This window comes from Garra rufa, chromosome 5 (assembly GCF_049309525.1).
Source record: "Garra rufa chromosome 5, GarRuf1.0, whole genome shotgun sequence".
Classification (NCBI taxonomy): Eukaryota; Metazoa; Chordata; class Actinopteri; order Cypriniformes; family Cyprinidae; genus Garra; species Garra rufa.
Window position 1 is genome coordinate 6,307,744 of NC_133365.1, and position 20,153 is coordinate 6,327,896.

The 20,153-nt window shown below is 35.1% G+C and overlaps 1 protein-coding gene across 1 annotated transcript; it reads right to left on the minus strand.

The window, feature by feature from the left end:
* Window positions 1–1,073: 1,073 nt before the first annotated feature.
* mat2ab (methionine adenosyltransferase 2Ab) lies at window positions 1,074–13,676 on the minus strand. The gene is made up of 9 exons (XM_073840312.1): window positions 13,532–13,676; window positions 11,997–12,074; window positions 11,762–11,884; window positions 10,505–10,617; window positions 10,275–10,418; window positions 9,936–10,154; window positions 5,335–5,517; window positions 5,108–5,241; window positions 1,074–2,594 (listed from the first exon to the last, which is right to left on the minus strand). The coding sequence occupies exons 1-9, from the start codon at window positions 13,623–13,625 to the stop codon at window positions 2,492–2,494; spliced, it is 1,191 nt and encodes a 396-aa protein (XP_073696413.1). The 5' UTR covers window positions 13,626–13,676; the 3' UTR covers window positions 1,074–2,491.
* Between the last annotated feature and the right edge of the window lie 6,477 nt (window positions 13,677–20,153).

Below are 20,153 nucleotides of genomic sequence, written 5' to 3' on the forward strand. Positions count from 1 at the left end.
ATCAGCTGTTACTCCAGTCTTAAGTGTCACATGATCCTTCAGAAATCATTCTAATATGCTGATTTATTATTAGAATGATCAATGTTGGATAATATCAATACATATTTTTTGGAACCTGTGATTTTTTTTTTTCAGGATTCTTTCATGAATAACAAGTTTAAAAAGTACAGTATTCAAAATATAAAAATATTTTATAACAATGTAAATAATTTATTATTAACTTTTAATCAACTTTTATTAACTTAATACATCCTTGGTGAATAAAAGTATTAATTTCTTTAAAAAAAAAATGTATTGACCCCAAACTTTTGAACGGTAGTGTATTTCTAATTTAACCTATTAAAGAAATGCAATGAAATCTAGCCACTTTGCCATTTAAAAAAAAAGAAAACTGAGCTATTTTAATGGCTGCAACACAGGCTCTGTTCTGATACGCTGTTGGACAAGGGCAGGGCTCTGGCCTGAGAGTCTCAATCCAGGGCCGGGCCCGTGAAGGACTCTATTTGTTCCCTCGCTTCAATTAAAAGTTCCCCTTCGGTGGGCCGCCAATCTGCACCTGCAAACCTAGTATCTATTTTAATGCTACTAGTATCTATTCCGTTTAAGTACTAGTACTCATCCATTAGCTAATAATGCTTTTTTAAGCTTCTTCTTTAGGTACTAAAAACTTAAAGTACTTATTCATTAGCCCCTTAGCATTCCTGGAAAATGTGCCTAAACACGCAGTGTACCTTGGGTGATACAGTGGAATGCCAACCAGTTAGAAACTAGTTCATATTTATTAGGTGCTTATTTCAATAGTGACATGTTTAAAATTTTTGCCATTGTCTTTTACAGGGATCAGCTATTCAGATATCAACCATTTAGTTCTGACTAGATTGTATTCGACTATTATCTGTTTAAATAGTACTTATTAGATAAAAGTGCTTATTACATACTTCTACTTTAATTCGCTACTAATTGCTGAAGTAGTCAAACCTGTTCATTAGAAGGCGGTGTCCTAATACTTTTGGCAATATACTTCTAAATACAAAGAGAGGGGGAAAACAAAAAAACAGTGACATCCAAAGCCATAATAGAAAACATTTTATTGTTAAAAATAAATTAAAACTGGAAGAAGGTAAAGAGAGACAGAAAGAGAGAATGCATATAAACAAGGCTAGTTTCTCTGTACAACACCAGCCAAAATTGCAATCCCTCTGCTGGTTTATATTTTGAATAAATGCTGTTCTTTTTTAACATCGATGATTAAAAAATTTAATAAATCAGTACATTAGAATGATTTCTGAAGGATCATGTGAACTTAAGACTACTAGCTGATGAAAATTCAGCTTTGCATCACAGGAATAAATTATATTTTAAAGTATTTTAAAATAAAAAACACTATTTTATATTGTTATAACTTTTTGCAGTTTTTCTTTCTGTATTTTGATCAAATCAATGCAGCCTCGATGAGCACAAGAGACTTCTTTACAAAATCAACAACATTAAGTCTTACTAATCCCAAACTTTTGAGTGGCAGTGTACATATAATATAATATAAGCACAACTGTTTTCAACATTGATGATAGTATCAGAAATGTTTGTTGAGCAGTAAATCAGCGTATTAGAAATTTGGCAATATAGTGTACTTCTATATACAAAGAAAGGGGAAAAAAAAAAATAGTGACATCCAAAGCCATAATAGAAAACATTTTATTGTTAAAAAATAAATTAAAACTGGAAGAAGGTAAAGAGAGACACAGAGAGAGAGAGAGAGAGAGAGAGAGAGAGAGAGAGAGAGAGAGAGAGAGAGAGAGAGAGAGAGAGAGAGAGAGAGAGAGAGAGAGAGAATGCATGTAAACAAGGCTAGTTTCTCTGTACAACACCAGCCAAAATTGCAATCCCTCTGTATAAGTAAAGAAGAGAATGTGAAAGACAGACAATAAGCATCTAATAATGCATTAGTATTGGCCAAAATAAATGGCACTGCAGCAACCACTTTCCTTGTAGCCGGTCCCCAAAGTTTTTCTGTAAGACACTTGGGAACCACAGAGCTCTAGAATAGAGAAGTTACTCGTCAGCCAAGAACAGCAACACACAGCATAAGAGCTGACCTCCACATTACAGATTCCAGCACAAATAAATAATACACTAGGTGTAAAACTACTAAAACAGTCGGGAATGCTTCTGATACAGTGGCCAAGGGCTCAATAGAGCTGCATATAATAAAATCTGTAATTAATACTGGGCAACCAGTTTACAATTCCTACGATTGAAATTCATATGTTAAATCTTCATTTATCCTAATGCTTATGAATCATTATCACCTTTGAAACTCAAAGACTATGAAGTGAAACGGGTAATGCAACATGAGAGGAAATATAAAGGCCTAAATAAGATGGACCAGCAGGACTTGTACCAGAATAACCAGACTTCTCCCCGTAAGCCATGTGGGCTTCTCTGTAGAATACGCCAACAGGCCTAAAGAGGAAAAACCTTGACAAAAGGTTTAGTAGTGCAGCTTTTTGGGCACTTCCCAAGCGAATGAATCACGGCCAAAGTGGCCGTAAGCAGCGGTCTTCTGATAAATTGGCTTCTTCAGCTCCAGCTCCCTAGAACACATCGGACATGGATTATTGACTCGTTTAAACAAAACAGCATGCATTTAAAAGATCATCATGTGGACGATACTTCAAGTGTGCACCCAGCCAGCCAGAGAAGAGATGAAGCGCTCACTTACCATCACGCTCACTAGTCAGCCTGAAGGAGGAAAGGTAGCATGAAATAGAAAGCAAGTCTAGCAGCAAACATGCTGGCTCTGTTCCAAACCTGCAGCTACCTTCTAAGACAACATCCTAAGCAGAGTGGAACCTCGTAAGTGACTGATTTGAAACGCTCTTCACAGGTTTATAAAGGGGTTTATGAAGTGAATGTAAAGTGCACTCTTTTACAGTGGAATTTGTGGTGAAAAACTACATTACCCATGATGCTCTACAGACTATTTCACCATTTGGAGAGTTGAAGGAAGCATAATGTCTCTGCAAGGATGCTATTATAGAAAAGTTCTCAAGTGCTGTCAAAAGTTGGAACTAAAAATAAAATAAAAACACCCATCTTTTTACATTATCATTTATCTGACTGCTTTTTACAGAACATTTGCAATTATTAAAATATCAGCCTTTTTTTATATTTATGCGTCTGTGTGTGTGTGTTTGTGCACAAATGGTAAAAATGCCTGTTTTGGTATTTAATGTGCATGCACTGTTTTAATTTGCTTATGTAATAATCATGCAGTGAAATGTATGACAATAAGTAATTAGTTTTACATTATTCCTTTTCAATTTCTGCAAGTTAAATACTTGTGGGAAGTTTGAGGTCAGTACGATTATATATATACACACATGTTTTTGATTATATATAACATACATTAGATAGTTTGGGGTCAGCAATATTTCTAATGTTTTTTAAAAGACATTTTTTATGCTCATCAAGGCTCATTTATTTGATCAAAAATACAGAAAAAAAATAACATTGTGAAATATTTCAATTTAAAATTGTGAATATATTTTAAAATTTATTCCTGTGATACAAAGCTGAATTTACAGCATCAATACTCCAGTTTTCAGTACATCTTGATCCTTTTGAAATCATTTTAATATGCTGATTTACTATTAATGTTGAAAACAGTTGTGCTGCTTAATATTTTTTTGGAACCTGTGTGGAACGCTTTTTTTCAGGATTCTTTGATCAAAGAACAGCATTTATTTAAAACAGAAAGGTTTTCTAACAAAAACACTTCCGTTCAAAAGTTTGGGCTCAGTACATTTTTATTCTTTCTTTTTTTGAAAGAAATTACTACTTTTATTCACCAAGGATGTGTTAAATTAATAAAAAGTGATAGCATAGATTTACATTCTTAGAAAAGATTTATATTTTGAATAAATGCTGTTCTTTTTAACATCGATGATTAAAAAATGTAATAAATCAGTATATTAGAATGATTTCTGAAGGATCATGTGAACTTAAGACTATTAGCTGATGAAAATTCAGCTTTGCATCACAGGAATAAATTATATTTTAAAGTATATTCAAATTAAAACCATTATTTTATATTGTTATAACTTTTTGCAGTTTTTTTTCTGTATTTTGATCAAATCAATGCAGCCTTGATGAGCGGAAGAGACTTCTTTACAAAATCAACAACAACATTAAGTCTTACTAATCCCAAACTTTAGAGTGGCAGTGTACATATAATACAATATAAGCACAACTGTTTTCAACACTGATGATAGTATCAGAAATGTTTGTTGAGCAGTAAATCAGCGTATTAGAAAGATTTCTAAAGGATCATGTGACACTGAAGAAAATTCGGTAACACTTTATTTTACGGTTTCTTAACTGGTTGCATATTACTAGAATATTAGCCATTTATTAGTACTAATTAAGCACATATTAATGCCTTATTCTACATCCCTAATCCTACCAAATACCTAAATTTAACAACTAGATTACTAACTACTAATAAGCAGCAAATTAGAAATTTATTGAGGGAAAAGTCGTAGTTAATAGTTAATAAGTGTTCCCTATTCTAAAGTGTTACCGAAAATTCATTTGATCACAGGAATAAATTATATTTAAAAAAAAAAATTAAATAGAAAAAAAAAAATATATATATATATATATATATATATATATTTTTTTTTTTTATAACATTACTTTTTTTTGACCAAATAGATGCAGTCATAGTGAATGCATGACCATTCTTTTACAAACATGAAAAAAAAAAATCTTACCAACCTCAAACTTTTGAACAGCAGTGTGGTTCAGTAGGATTGTTTTCTTGCCTGTATTTCTTGCTTTTTTATTTTATTATCGACTGTTTTTGTACTGTACTGAATCTTGAATAATTACTTACAATTACAAAAGTTGACTGAGTTTCTGGAGCCATTATCATCATCTATCTAATAGAATCAGGGAATGCAAAGACCCAAAGAAAAGGGAAGCAAAGTCAGAAGCAGAAGAAGATGAATGATTCACTCCCATCGGCGTTCAGCTGAAAGATGAAGGAATATGAAAGGCTTCGATCACAAGAGCAAGGAGAATGTGTTAAGAGAGGAGCTGTTACCTCACAATGACTCCTGGACGAAGATCAAAGTTTTTCTTGACGATTTTAAGCAGCTCCTGTTCACTCTTCTGGGATGTGCCATAGTGGAAGATGGAAATGGAAAGAGGATGGGCCACTCCGATGGCATAAGAAACCTGTATCAAGGTAATTTGATACAAAAATGAATAAAATAAAAATGTAAAGAGTTATACTTGCTCAGCAGAATGCAAAATATCTGTCCGACTTACCTGCACGAGAACACGCCTGCACAGTTTAGCCTTCACAAGAGATTTGGCCACCCAACGGGCAGCGTACGCCGCAGAACGGTCCACTTTAGTGTAGTCCTTTCCAGAGAATGCTCCTCCACCATGGGCTCCCCAGCCTCCATAGGTATCCACAATAATCTTACGACCAGTCAGACCGGCATCACCCTACATTAATGGAAAAAAACCTTAAAACCACTTTGAAAACTGAAGATTCAGGTCATGTATTATAGCTTTTCAGAGACTAAAAGATACATGTATATGTACTATGTAGAAATATCTATTTCTACTGTTTTTGTAGAAACCCAAATATTTGGGTTCAAAATAACAATCTGGATGCTTTTTCACCAGTTTCAACTTAAAAACTTGAGTTCATCAGATGCCTAAAAATTTTAAGTTAAATCAACTTCAAAGTACAAGTCATTTTAACTCACTTTATTGTCGTGAGTTGAAATGACTTATTGTTTTAAGTTGATTTAACTTAAAATTTGAAGGCAGCTAATGAACTCAAGTTTTTAAGTTGAAACTGGGAAAAACTTTTTACAGTGCATGGTAAAACGTGACTTGCAAAGTTGTCAAAAAAACAAAGATGATGGGATTAAGTTTAATGAAAATATTATTTCTAATATGCTCTAAAACTTTGTGTCTAATTATAGGCAATACTTGTCATTTCTTTGTAATTATTTGTGAAAAGTGCTTTAAAGCAAAACATTAAGATTTTTTAGTCTAAATAGTATTTATTGACATTTGCACTTAATGTAAACAGCTTCCGACTTTTTATTCTGGTAAAATGGGTTTCTGACACTTCTTTTCAATGCTGCAACAGACTAGTAATTAGCATCCAAAAAACTAACAACCAAAAACAACCTGTCAGATTTTTTTGACTGTGAACATTAAACTGATGGAGAAACGGTGAATTCTCCTTGAATGATTTAGATAATTTTAACATCTCAAAGGGCTCTACATTACACCAATCAAATCTGGCGTTGATCTGATTAAACCTCTAGGAGGAGTTTGTTAAAATACAACACTTAAAAATGGCAAAAACACAAAATTTGCTGAGAAAATTCCTTCCAGTTTGGTTTTGGATTTTGCTCCAAGACACTTTTTCATAGATGTAAACTGATTTTATACATGTATGTGAAGCCTAGTTTAAGGGGCACTTCATTGAACGTGTATAGGGGGCACTATCAAGCCATTTTGCCACACTCACTTCTAAAAACCTATATCAGACGTAAATGTTCACTACTTCTGTGGCATGTGTGCAAATGTGAGCAAACCCTTAAACTGATTAATTTCGGAGAAGAACAAAAAGATGACACACACATTTAGGATAGGACAGTATTCCCAAAATATTCACTGTATTTAAATAAGAAATATAAACTTTTTCAAGCAGTTTAAAAACTGAATGCAGCTCAAACTAACATAAAGGCAGTATTTGATTTCATATTTCATAGCATCTCACCATTAACTTAAAGGGGTCCTATTATGCTTTTTCACTTTTTGAATTTTAGCCAGTGTGTGGTTTGTATGTTTGGGCATAAAAAAAAACATCCACAAAGTTACAAATCTCCAAGTCCACTCCAAAGGGAGATACATAGTTTTTAAAAAAATTCCTTTTCAAGAACTACAACGAATGGCTCCTTTGGACTACAGCGTTTGTTGTCAGTAAAATCCTCCTTTAGCGATCCAATGTGTTTTTGTAAGAAAAATCACTTATCTAGTTTGCGCTAACAGTTGTACACAAAACTTGCTGCTTTGTGAAGGGGCGTGGCAGGACTAAAACACCGTCTAAGCTGTTCGCCAATTGCAATGCAGTAGCACTGCTAACCAATCACAACACATTTAGTTTTTCGGAAGCCGGACCTTCATCAAACCCAGAACTAATCGAGCCGTTTGTGCCAGTCTGGAGAGAAAGCTATTGTAATAATGTAAATTATGTAAAAAATAATGCAGTTTTTCAACCACCAAGCATAAAAGCATGTTCTAGTGCACTCCCAAAACTAAATAAAGACTATAAAAGAGCATAATAGGACCTCTTTAAAGGAAATTTAGAAGCACTGCCAAAAACAAAACCAAAACCGGTCTCTACCTGAGCAGTGTTGTTTTTGACAACCATCTTAGATTTAGTCTTAGTCTTAGTCTTTTGGACTAAAATGGTTATTAGTTTTAGTCAAATTTTAGTCACTTCTATATGTGATAGTTTTAGTCCAATTTTAGTCGACGAAAAGTCAAGAAGGTTTTAGTCTAGTTTTAGTCGACGAAAAGTCAAAAAGGTTTTAGTCTAGTTTTAGTCGACGAAAAGTCAAGAAGGTTTTAGTGTAGTTTTAGTTGACGAAAAGTCAAAAAGGTTTTAGTCTAGTTTTAGTCGACGAAAAGTCAAAAAGGTTTTAGTCTAGTTTTAGTCGACGAAAAGTCAAGAAGGTTTTAGTGTAGTTTTAGTTGACGAAAAGTCAAAAAGGTTTTAGTCTAGTTTTAGTCGACGAAAAGTCAAGAAGGTTTTAGTGTAGTTTTAGTCGACGAAAAGTCAAAAAGGTTTTAGTCTAGTTTTAGTCGACGAAAAGTCAAAAAGGTTTTAGTCTAGTTTTAGTCGACGAAAAGTCAAAAAGGTTTTAGTCTAGTTTTAGTCGACGAAAAGTCAAGAAGGTTTTAGTGTAGTTTTAGTTGACGAAAAGTCAAAAAGGTTTTAGTCTAGTTTTAGTTGACAAAGTCAAAAAGGTTTTAGTCTAGTTTTAGTCGACGAAAAGTCAAAAAGGTTTTAGTCTAGTTTTAGTCGACGAAAAGTCAAAAAGGTTTTAGTGTAGTTTTAGTCGACGAAAAGTCAAGAAGGTTTTAGTGTAGTTTTAGTCGACGAAAAGTCAAGAAGGTTTTAGTGTAGTTTTAGTTGACGAAAAGTCAAGAAGGTTTTAGTGTAGTTTTAGTTGACGAAAAGTCAAGAAGGTTTTAGTGTAGTTTTAGTTGACGAAAAGTCAAAAAGGTTTTAGTCTAGTTTTAGTCGACGAAAAGTCAAAAAGGTTTTAGTCTAGTTTTAGTCGACGAAAAGTCAAAAAGGTTTTAGTCTAGTTTTAGTCGACGAAAAGTCAAGAAGGTTTTAGTGTAGTTTTAGTTGACGAAAAGTCAAGAAGGTTTTAGTCTAGTTTTAGTCGACGAAAAGTCAAAAAGGTTTTAGTGTAGTTTTAGTCGACGAAAAGTCAAAAAGGTTTTAGTCTAGTTTTAGTCGACGAAAAGTCAAAAAGGTTTTAGTCTAGTTTTAGTCGACGAAAAGTCAAAAAGGTTTTAGTCTAGTTTTAGTCGACGAAAAGTCAAGAAGGTTTTAGTCTAGTTTTAGTCGACGAAAAGTCAAAAAGGTTTTAGTCTAGTTTTAGTCGACGAAAAGTCAAGAAGGTTTTAGTCTAGTTTTAGTCGACGAAAAGTCAAAAAGGTTTTAGTGTAGTTTTAGTTGACGAAAAGTCAAAAAGGTTTTAGTCTAGTTTTAGTCGACGAAAAGTCAAAAAGGTTTTAGTGTAGTTTTAGTTGACGAAAAGTCAAAAAGGTTTTAGTCTAGTTTTAGTCGACGAAAAGTCAAAAAGGTTTTAGTCTAGTTTTAGTCGACGAAAAGTCAAAAAGGTTTTAGTGTAGTTTTAGTTGACGAAAAGTCAAAAAGGTTTTAGTCTAGTTTTAGTTGACGAAAAGTCAAAAAGGTTTTAGTCTAGTTTTAGTCGACGAAAAGTCAAAAAGGTTTTAGTCTAGTTTTAGTCGACGAAAAGTCAAAAAGGTTTTAGTGTAGTTTTAGTCGACGAAAAGTCAAAAAGGTTTTAGTGTAGTTTTAGTTGACGAAAAGTCAAAAAGGTTTTAGTGTAGTTTTAGTTGACGAAAAGTCAAAAAGGTTTTAGTCTAGTTTTAGTCGACGAAAAGTCAAAAAGGTTTTAGTGTAGTTTTAGTTGACGAAAAGTCAAAAAGGTTTTAGTCGACGAAAAGTCAAAAAGGTTTTAGTCTAGTTTTAGTCGACGAAAAGTCAAAAAGGTTTTAGTCTAGTTTTAGTCGACGAAAAGTCAAGAAGGTTTTAGTCTAGTTTTAGTCAAAAAAAAAAAAAAGGGGAAAAAGTAGTCTTTTAACAAATTAATGTAGGTCAGTAAGTATTTTGCTGTTGGGTAGTGTCACTTGTAAGTTCTGAAAATAGCAGATCTATAGTTCAACACAATGTGAGCTTCCGGATCGACTATTTTTTACCAATAATTACAATAATGAAGGAATGTTTTAAAACATAAAAGACAAACAAGGATGGAATGCTAAAACGGCTTGCCATAGTAGTATGGCAAAGAGTATTTAATGATAAAACGGCTTGCCATAGCGGCAGATACTTTTTTCGGTTTTAATTGGCATGCACAATAAGCAGAAATGTCATGCATTTTAAACGTCTGACGGACCACCCACTAACATTTTCGTCTATTCTCGTCTCGTCAACGAAAACTCACACACGTCTCGTCATGTTTTAGTCATCAACGAGCCATTTTTATCTCGTCAACGTCTCGTTATCGTCATGGAAAAAAAGTGGCGTCAACGAAATGATTTCGTCATCGTCATCGTTGACGAAAACAACACTGTACCTGAGGGCCTCCGATGACAAAGCGACCGCTGGGCTGCAGGTGATAAATGGTATCGTCGTCCAGATAAACAGAGGGCACCACAGCTTTGATGACTTTATCTTTAAGAGCATCACGCATCTCATCAAGGCAGATGTCTTCGTCGTGCTGCACAGAGACGACGACAGTGTGGACGCGTACTGGCAGCATGGCGCCACGCTCCTGTCTGTACTGTACGGTAACCTGTTTTCAAAGAACATGTTGCACTGTCAGGAAAAGCGAGTCTACACAAGTACCTGCATGCAAACACTTCCAGGTATGCAAGCTTAATTTCATAAGTTTCTGTGTTTCCGTTAAGCAGACCTGAGTTTTGGAGTCAGGCCGGAGCCAGGACAGGGTGCCGTTGCGGCGCAGTTCTGCCATCTTGGCGTTAAGTTTGTGTGCGAGGACGATAGTGAGAGGCATGCATTCCTCGGTTTCATCCGTGGCATAACCGAACATCAGACCCTGAACGAAGCACAACACAGAAGATATTAATACTGAAATGGTATTAAAAGAGTTTCATTTATGGTTTTCAAACGGCGTTGACTTACCTGGTCGCCAGCCCCAACATCCTCTTCATTGCGGTCCAAATGCACACCCTGAGCGATGTCTGGAGACTGCTGCTCCAGAGCCACCAGGACATTGCAGGTCTTGTAATCAAAGCCTACAGGTTCAGGAGAAAGATTTTGGAAGACTTTATGGGCCATTCAGCAACATTTGTTTACTTGTTTGTTAGATTTCTGTACTTAAGGAGACTTTACTCTTTCAGTTGCACTACACTCTTAAAAAAACAGAGGTTCTTTATTGGCATCGGTGGTTCTAAGTAGAACCTTGAACATCTATGGAACCTTTCAAATGCAGAAAAGGTTCTTTAGATTTTTTAAATGCTCTTTAAAATGGTTCTTTTAGCAACTGTTCACTGAAAGGTTCTTTGAGGAAGCACAAATTGTTCTTGCAAAAACACCCTTTTGGAACCTTTATTTTTAAAAATGTACTGTTTAAAAATTTAAAGTCATTACTTTTTTTTTTTGAAAGTAACAAATACTATTATTCAACACATGGACACTGTTAAAAATAAAGGTGATTCACAATACCATAGAAGACCATTTTTGTCTAAATAGTTGCATAAAGAACCTTTAACATGTTTCACAAAAGGTTCTTTGTGGCAAAAGATGCTCTTCAGATTATAAAAGTTAAGAAAAAGATTGTTCTTTAAAGAACCTTTGACTGAATGGTTCTTCATGGAACCAAAAATGGTTCTTCTATGGCATCGCTGTGAAAAACCTTTTAAAGCACCTTTGTTTTTATGAGTGTTCATTAAAAAAAAGAGTGTTTCTTGAGCAGAAAATCAGTATATTAGAATGATTTCTGAAGCATCATGTGACACCGAAGACTGGAGTTACAGCTGATAAAAAAATCAGCTTTTCATCACAGGAATAAATTCGATTTTAAAGTTTGTATTTTATATTGTAAAAACATTTTGCAATATTACTGTTTTTTTCTGTATTTTTAATCAAATAAATGCAGCCTTGATGAGCATAAGAGACTTCTTTAAAGACTATTACAAGTCTTACTGACCCCAAACTTTTGAACGCTGAATGCTGAAAATCCAGCTTTGATCACAGAAATAAATTATATTTTACACTATTTTCAAATAGAAAACAGTAGTTTTTAATTGCAATAATATTTAACAATATTGCCATTTTTACTGTATTTTTGATCATATAAATGGTGCGCAAAATTTGAACTTTTGAAATTTAAACAGTAAATTCTGCTGTATGTATAATAAAATGCATTATCAAACAAACCTTTGGTTGAGTCGTCATAGCCAATGTGTTTTATGGTGTCGCGGACCACCTTCTGATAGTCGACAACAGCACGAGACGTCACCTCTCCTGCCAGCAAAATCATTCCCGTCTTGGCTACGGTTTCTAGAGAGAAAAAGGACAATGAAATATTCATCTTCATTTTGGGAGGACATAAAATCTGAAAGAACACATGCAAAATATTTAAATGAGTTTCAAGAAATTAAACTCAGCATACCGCAAGCCACTTTTGCATCTGGGTCTTGCTTCAGGTGAGCGTCCAACACAGCGTCACTTATCTGGTCGCATATCTTATCTGTGCAATGAAAACAATAACATTTATTAGTATTCTATATATGCAGTTGTCAAAATCCACACTGCATTTGCTTATTATACTGTTGAGAATCAACTAAACAAGCTCATAAATGGTTTCCTATGGGCTTTATTCCTACGTACATGCATTTGCAATTGGACTAGAATGTGTAATCTACGTATTACAGACAGCATAATAAACAGAAAGAATCAGAAAGGAAAGAAGACATTTAGAAAGGCACATAAAAGAGATAGAATGATGTCTGCCAGGGATGGGGCCAAAAAATACAATCGGGTAGGGGGCCGAATGTAGATAAATTTATTAAAATTGATGTTTAATGTAATCTAAATTGATGTTCTAATGTAATTTAAATGCAATTTTACACAGTTACATTATAAAATTAAATATAATTAAATGCGTGCTAACCAAAAATCGAATATATTTAATGTTTTAATTAAAAATGTCAAATTAAAAACAAACCTTATTAATCATAAAAACACTCATATAACAACTTCTTGTTGTGTTCTAACCCAAAAGTGGCCCAATTTACCTGATATCACCCTATATTAATAAATAAAAAAATAAAAAAAGTAGTATTTCATTGGTTGTCTTTATGGCTTATATTTTAAAGCACTAGTATTTGAATAATAAATTATGACTTTTGTCACATCATGTTGTATACAACTTACAATGCAAATCTATAAATAATTTTTGATCCAATAATATTTTACATTTTCTATACTATTCTGTATTATAAGGTACAGTTGTGCTAAAAGACCTTCCAAATGATTTTTTTTAAATATTTTTTTTTAATGTTCAACTACAATTATCAAAACGGAAACTAAAATAAATAAAAATGTGTCCAAAAATACAAACTAAACTGCAAAGTATTTTACTGCCGTGACTTTTATTTGACTTTTATTCTGGAGGTCCCTTCATTCACTTTCATTTGTGGTGAAAAGAACCGCGGTCTTTTTTTTAATAATGAGGCCGCGGTGGGCGGAGTCTCAGACCGCATGTTTGATCCCACATGTTGCGTCTCAAAATCTGCTGATCTGCCTACCTAGACTACCTTTTTAGGAATCGGAGGTGTTTGCATTGCTATCTGAGATGAGTGTGCATGTGTTTGAAATCAGCTGAACGCGACTATAGCGCTTATAATGCTGTCTAGATTGGCCGCTCACTAGTTTTTTGACACACAGCCATGGAAACGAGGTACAATAGTTTTCACATTTACAGCGCACTGCTACATAGCGACACAATGTTCATTTAAGTTGAGCATTGAGTTATATTATTAAAATATTTCCAAACAAAAGCAGATGTTATTTTGGTAAAATAATGCAAGAGTACACTGCGTTATTTTTTACAATTAACGTGCAGAACAGGTGCTGTTACGTAATAGCGAAACTGAATACTGTAATGTGAATGTCCCACAGAGTTTAGTCATTTAGACATTTTACCTGGATGCCCCTCTCCAACGGACTCCGATGTAAATAGGAAGCAGTCCTCCTCAATAAGAGAGTTGTGGAAACCGTTAATCTCTCCGTTCATCATTTTTAGTTTCTCTTTTGTGGTACTTCAATACACTCGTTTACAAAACGCAGAGAAAGTGTCACCCCTCCGAGGAACGTGAGAGTATTTATGGAGCCGACCGACTCGCGTCACGAGGGGCCCGCATTCATTCGTCCTCTCAGGTGACAGGACGAAACCATGTCGCGGGGAGGGGGGGACTTGGCACAGACATCTGTGGGGCAGTGTGGTAAAATGTCAAGATGACGTAAATTTGCAAGGGATTGCATCTTCTGCGAAGTCCACGAACACATACTCTTGCGCAACGTACTTTTATAATAAACACTTGAAAACATCATGAACAAGGTACGAATTTGCACAGTCACGGTCAAAAATACTAAACTAACAAAAACAAACAAATGAAAAACTTCTTTTCTTTTTTACAGTAGCCTGTTAATTCATCAGGGATAATAAATTTATCATAGGAATAATAAATTTATATGAACACACACTTGCGTAACTCTTACTGATAAGTACGAATAGCCTACTTAAAACATAATTGACCACAACCAGTTATGTCTTTATACAAACACTTACATTATATATACACTACCGTTCAAAAGTTTGGGGTCAGTACAATTTATTGTTTCTTTCCTTTTTTTTCTTTTTTTACTTTTTTTTTTTTTAAAGAAATTAATACTTTTATTCACCAAGGATGTATTAAGTTAATAATTAAAAGTTTATTAAAAGTTAATAATAAATAATGTAGGCTACATTGTTATAAAATATTTATATTTTGAATAAACACTGTACCTTTTAAACTTGTTATTCATGAAAGAATTCTGAAAAAAATAAATCACAGGTTCCAAAAAATATATATTGATATTATCCAACATTGATCATTCTAATAATAAATCAGCATATTAGAATGATTTCTGAATGATCATGTGACACTTCAGACTGGAGTTACGGCTGATAAAAAAATCAGCTTTTCATCACAGGAATAAATTCTATTTTAAAGTTTGTTAAAATAAAAAACATTATTTTATATTGTAAAAACATTTTGCAATATTAGTGTTTTTTTCTGTATTTTTAATCAAATAAATGCAGCCTTGATGACCATAAGACACTTCTTTAAAGACTATTACAAGTCTTACTGACCCCAAACTTTTGAACGGTAGTGTATTACATTAACAACAACATGTTTTTGGACATGCACCTTAAAACTTTTATTCTTTTAAGTTAATTTATAAATCATGAAATCAACAAGGTATATGTACTATTAATAGACTACCGCATTAACAAAATGTACAAATTATGTTTTTGTACATGGGAGTATCATGTAAACAACATATGAAATCCATGTGACACACTCTTGTTCAACCTGTAGTGATAAACAACATTAACCATAACTAGTTATAATTTTACACACAATATAGGGATAATATACTAATAGGTTACTACAAAAGCAAACAAGTACTGTATGTTTTTATTTGACCTTGGAGTACCACGTCATTGTATATGAACCTTGAATATCAATGCCATTATGTATGAACATGAAATCTGTGTGAAAACACAGGCTTGCGCAACTTCTGGTGATAACGCTGAACACTTGAAAACACGATTAACCACAATGTTGGCTTCAGAGAAAAACAAAATACAATTACAAGAGATAAAATGTATGTCCCGGAGGTTTGTCCATGCAGCTTTAGGTCCTTATCAGCTGTTCTGATGTGATTTGAAGAAAGGAAAATTGTGCATCTGCTTCTTACTTAAGCATTGCTTCTTTTATCAAAATGGCCAAGAGGATGATGAGCGTTGTCAATTTCTGCCTATTCAGTCTCAGGGCTGAAAAAGGACATGTAACTGAAGCAGTTACAGTCTGATAAAACACTGATATTGATCTGAAGCGAAGCTTGTCACGTCCTCTAAAATGAGATTCATAACCACTGTCATGTCATCAGTTTCTGTACCTTTCGAACCTTGAAAGAATAGTTATTTTAAAATCCAGAAATGACAACTGTGTCAGAAATATTTGTTTGATTGTTTGAAATAAATAGAGTTGTCTGACAAGGATGCATTAAGTTCCAAGCAAAGGCATTTATAATGAGAAGAATTTCAAATTTATTTCTATCGATCAAAGAATTCTGAAAAAAAAAATGTATCACCGTTTCCACAAAAATACGAAGCACAAATTTGTTTCCAGCATTGATAATAATGTTTCTTGAGCAGCAAATCAGCATATTAGAATGATTTCTGAAGGATCACGACACTAGCTTTGTTTCCATTACAGATTTGCACAAAACTTGTGTTATTTTATAAATGTTGATTAAAAAGTATTGCGAAATGACGCTGTTTCCATTTCCATTAATTATTTTGGCTATATTTAATTGAATGCGACCTGTCAATGCAAAAAAAAAAAAAAACATTTCCATTGCTGTTTTGCTAAATATTCCTTTTACGAATTGCCTGAAAAACCACCTCATGCAAGCGTGAAAACTTTTTTGCGATAAAGGATTTTTTGCGCAATTGACACGTTTCCGTTAGGGGTATTTTCAATTCGCAATTTCAATTTGCACAGTTTAAAGAGTAATGTAAACACAGCTATTGAAGACTGAAGTAACAGTGCTGAAAATTCATCTTTGGTCACAGCAAAAAATTACAGTTTAAAGTACATTATGGTTACAGTTAAATTAACAGTTATCTGAAAGTGCATTGCTTTGATTATCATTTTGAATGAATGATTATGAACCAATAACCAAGTTTAGCTACCAAATTTAAAGGCAGGTCATGACACACAACGCATGTTCCTCATCCAACACCTGACGGATACCAAAGTGCAGCGGTTATGTCATTAATTGTTACATAGTCTGTACACTACTGTTTAGAGGATAATAATACAGGTCACTAGTCCTAGAGATAAAATATGGAAGCAATTAAAAGGTCTGCAGAAATATGTGAGATAAGGCTTTAAACTTCAGATTTGTGGTGTGATATGACCCAGAATGTTCTTGAAATTCACTCAGGTCTGCAACAGAATTAGTCTCAAATGATTGTATGCTGATGTACATAGATCAACATTTTAAGCTACTGTTAGCAATGCTTTATCTTTATCACCCATATTCATAAATTCTTATCTATTGTTGACAATAGTAACACCTCGGATGAATCAGACTGTGTGTAAGACTGAAGCAGCACGGACACACAACACATTTTACTTTGAAATCTGTTGTGTCATATTAGAGCAGCAATTCAGGCTTAAATGCAATCGTGAATTTATGATGACTCAGGTTTTCTTATTCAATATGACGCATGAAAAGACAGACTTCCAAACCGGGGAGTGTGTGTGTGTCCTTGACATGGTCAGGATGAGACAGCAGTTTATAGACACAAATCTCCACACAATGGCACTGCTGAATACCACACCTCTCAATCCAGGCCAGTATTGCATCAGAAACAGGCGACAAACACTGATACAACCACACGCTTGCATTGTATATACAGACGTTTCCGTGATAACCGTTGTTATGTTCAGGCTGTTTTTCTTATTAATCTCCCCCTGAATTCACATTACATAACATGGGGGGAAGTTTTCTTTAGTTATGTTATATGAGGCAAAGCCTGTTATTCAACGCTGATGATTGACAGCTCAGTGACAAGTCTTGTCTTGTGAATTAGATAATGTTTCATTCACGTGTTGGTTTCATCTTTATTATCAGAGCATGTCATTCAAAGCACTTCAAAACTATACTGTCACCCAGGTTATCTACAAAACTATGTGCAGTTAATTGGCCAAATGTCACATCGCAGCAACTCAATGCATTAAGGCATGTAGACAAGGTGATATAAGTGACTTTGAATGTGGGAGGACAACTGCGGATTTCCAAGCACAAATATCTCTATAGAGTTTACCGAGAATAGTCAGAAAAGGAGAAAATAGCAAGTAAGCAGCATTTCTGTGGCTTAGAATGCCTTGTTGATGCCAGAGATGATAGAAAGGCAACAATAAGTCAATTGGGGTCTGCAGAAGTCAAGTACAAACCTTGAAGACGATGAGCTACAGCAGCAGTAGACCACACTGGGTGCCACTAAGAACATGAAACTGAGGCTACAATTTGCCCGACTTATCAAACATTACCAAAACAAATTGGAAAAAGGTTGCCTGGTCTGATGAGTCATGGTTTATTCTGCAACATTTGGATGGTAGGGTCAGAATTTTCTGTAAACAACATGAAAGCATGGATCAATCCTAACTTAAATCAACATTTCAGGCTAGTAGTAGTGGTGTACATGTGTGGCAGATATTTTCTAGGTTCTTTAGTACCAACTGAGCATAATTGAAAAGCCACAGCCCACCTGAGTATCACTGCTGACCATGTTCCTCCCTTTATGACGGATACTTCAAGCAGGATAACACGCCATGTCATAAATCTTAAATCACATAGCAGCAACCCAATGCATTAAGGCATCAGAATAAGGAAGAAAAGGTGATTTGAGTGACTTTAAGTGTAGTTGTTGGTGGCAGATGGGCTGTTCTGAGTATTTCGGAAACTGATGATGTTCATGGACAACTGCAGATTTTAAAGCACAACCAGCTAGAGTTTACAGGGAATGGCCAGCAAAGGAGAAAATATTAAGCAAGCAGCAGTTCTGTTGCCAAAAATGCCTTGTTGATGCCAGAGATGATAGAAAGGCAACAGTAAGTCAGTTGAGGTCTGCAGAAGACGATGAGCTACAGCAGCAGTAGACCACACTGGGTGCCACTCCTGTCAGCCAAGAACAGGAAACTGAGGCTAAAATTTGCCCAATTTACCAAAACAGATTGGAAAAAGGTTGTCTGGTCTGATGTGTTGTGATTTCTGCTTTGACATTCGTATGGCAGTCTAACGTTGGTATAAACAACATGAAAGCTTGGATTCATCCTGTCTTATATCAATGTTTCAGGCTACTGGTGGTGGTGTGGAGGACATTTTCTTGGTTCTTTAGTACCAACTGAGCATAATTTAAAAGCCACAGCCTACCCGAGTATCGCTGCTGACCATCCATGCTGAAAAAAACAGCTAATACCAGCCTAGGCTGGTTGGCTGGTCTTAGCTGGTTTAAGCTGGAAGTAGCTGGTTTTAGCTGGTGGTTTCCCAGCCTGATCAGCTAAGACCAGCCTGACCAGCCTGGCCAGGCTGGAAAAGTGGCCAAAACCCCTCTAAAACCAGCCTGCCTTCCAGCTATGACCAGCTAAAACCAGGCTGGCTAAAACCGGCCAACCAGCCTAGGCTGGTTTTAGCTGTTTTTTTCACCAGGGATGTCCCTCCCTTTCTTGTGATGGATACTTAAAGCAGGATAACACAGCATGTCACAAAGCTCAATTGGCCAGATGTCACACAGCAGCTACTCAATGCATTTAGGCATGTATACATGGTCAAGAAGAGCGTCCAAATGGGGAAAAAAGGGGATTTAAGTGACTTTGAATGTGGCATGGTTGTTGGTCGCAGATGGGCTGTTCTGAGTATTTCAGAATCTGATAATGGTCACACACAATTGCAGATTTCCAAGCACAGCCATCTCTACAGTTAACAGAGAATGGTCAGAAAAGGAGAAAATAGCAAGTAAGCCGCAGTCCTGTGGCCAAAAATGCCTTGTTGATGCCAGAGATGATAGAAAGGCAACAGTAACTCAATTGAGGTTTAAAGAAGTCACGTCAAACCTTGAAGACGATGAGCTACAGCAGCAAAAGAACACACAAGTGCCACTCCTGTCAGCTAAGAACATGAAACTGAGGCTATAATTTGGCCGACTTACCAAAACTCAACAAAACAAATTGGAAAAGGGTTGCCTGATGTGATGAGTCATGGTTTCTTCTGCAACATTTGGACGGTAAGGTCAGAATTTTCTGTAAACAACATGAAAGCATGGATCAATCCTGTATTATATCAACATGTCAGGCTTCTGGTGGGGGTGTAAAGTTGTGGAGGATATTTTCTTGGCTACTAGTACCAACTGAGCATTGTTTAAATGCCACAGCCTACCTGAGTATGATTGCTGACCATGCCAATCCCTTTATGTCCACAGATGCCCATCTTCTGATGGAAACTTCAAGCAGGAACATGCCATGTCACAAAACTCAAATTATCTCAAACTGGTTTCTTGAACTATAGTTTGACCAACTAGCAGTTAGCCAAAAGATAATTAGTCCTACTTTTCTGGTTCAAATTGTGCCAGTCTACCCTTTTGTGTCTGACTTCAAAAAGTTATGATCAGTCTTAAAGAAAGCAAATTAGATGACTAACTTTTTAAGACTAGTCTAAGCTGTCTGCAAACCCGGCCCTTTGATCTCAATCCAAACCATTGGGACGTGCTGGAACAGGAGATTCACTTCATGGATGTGCAGCTGACAAATCTGCAGCAACTGAGTGATGCTATTTTGTCAATATGGACCAAAATCTCTGAGGAATGTTTCCTTGCTGAATTTATTCCACAATGAATTAAGGCAGGCCTGAGGACAAAAAGAGCTCTAGCTGGTAGTAGTAAGGTTTACCTAATATATGCAGTTGTAAAAGTAAGTGAAGTTTACCCTGT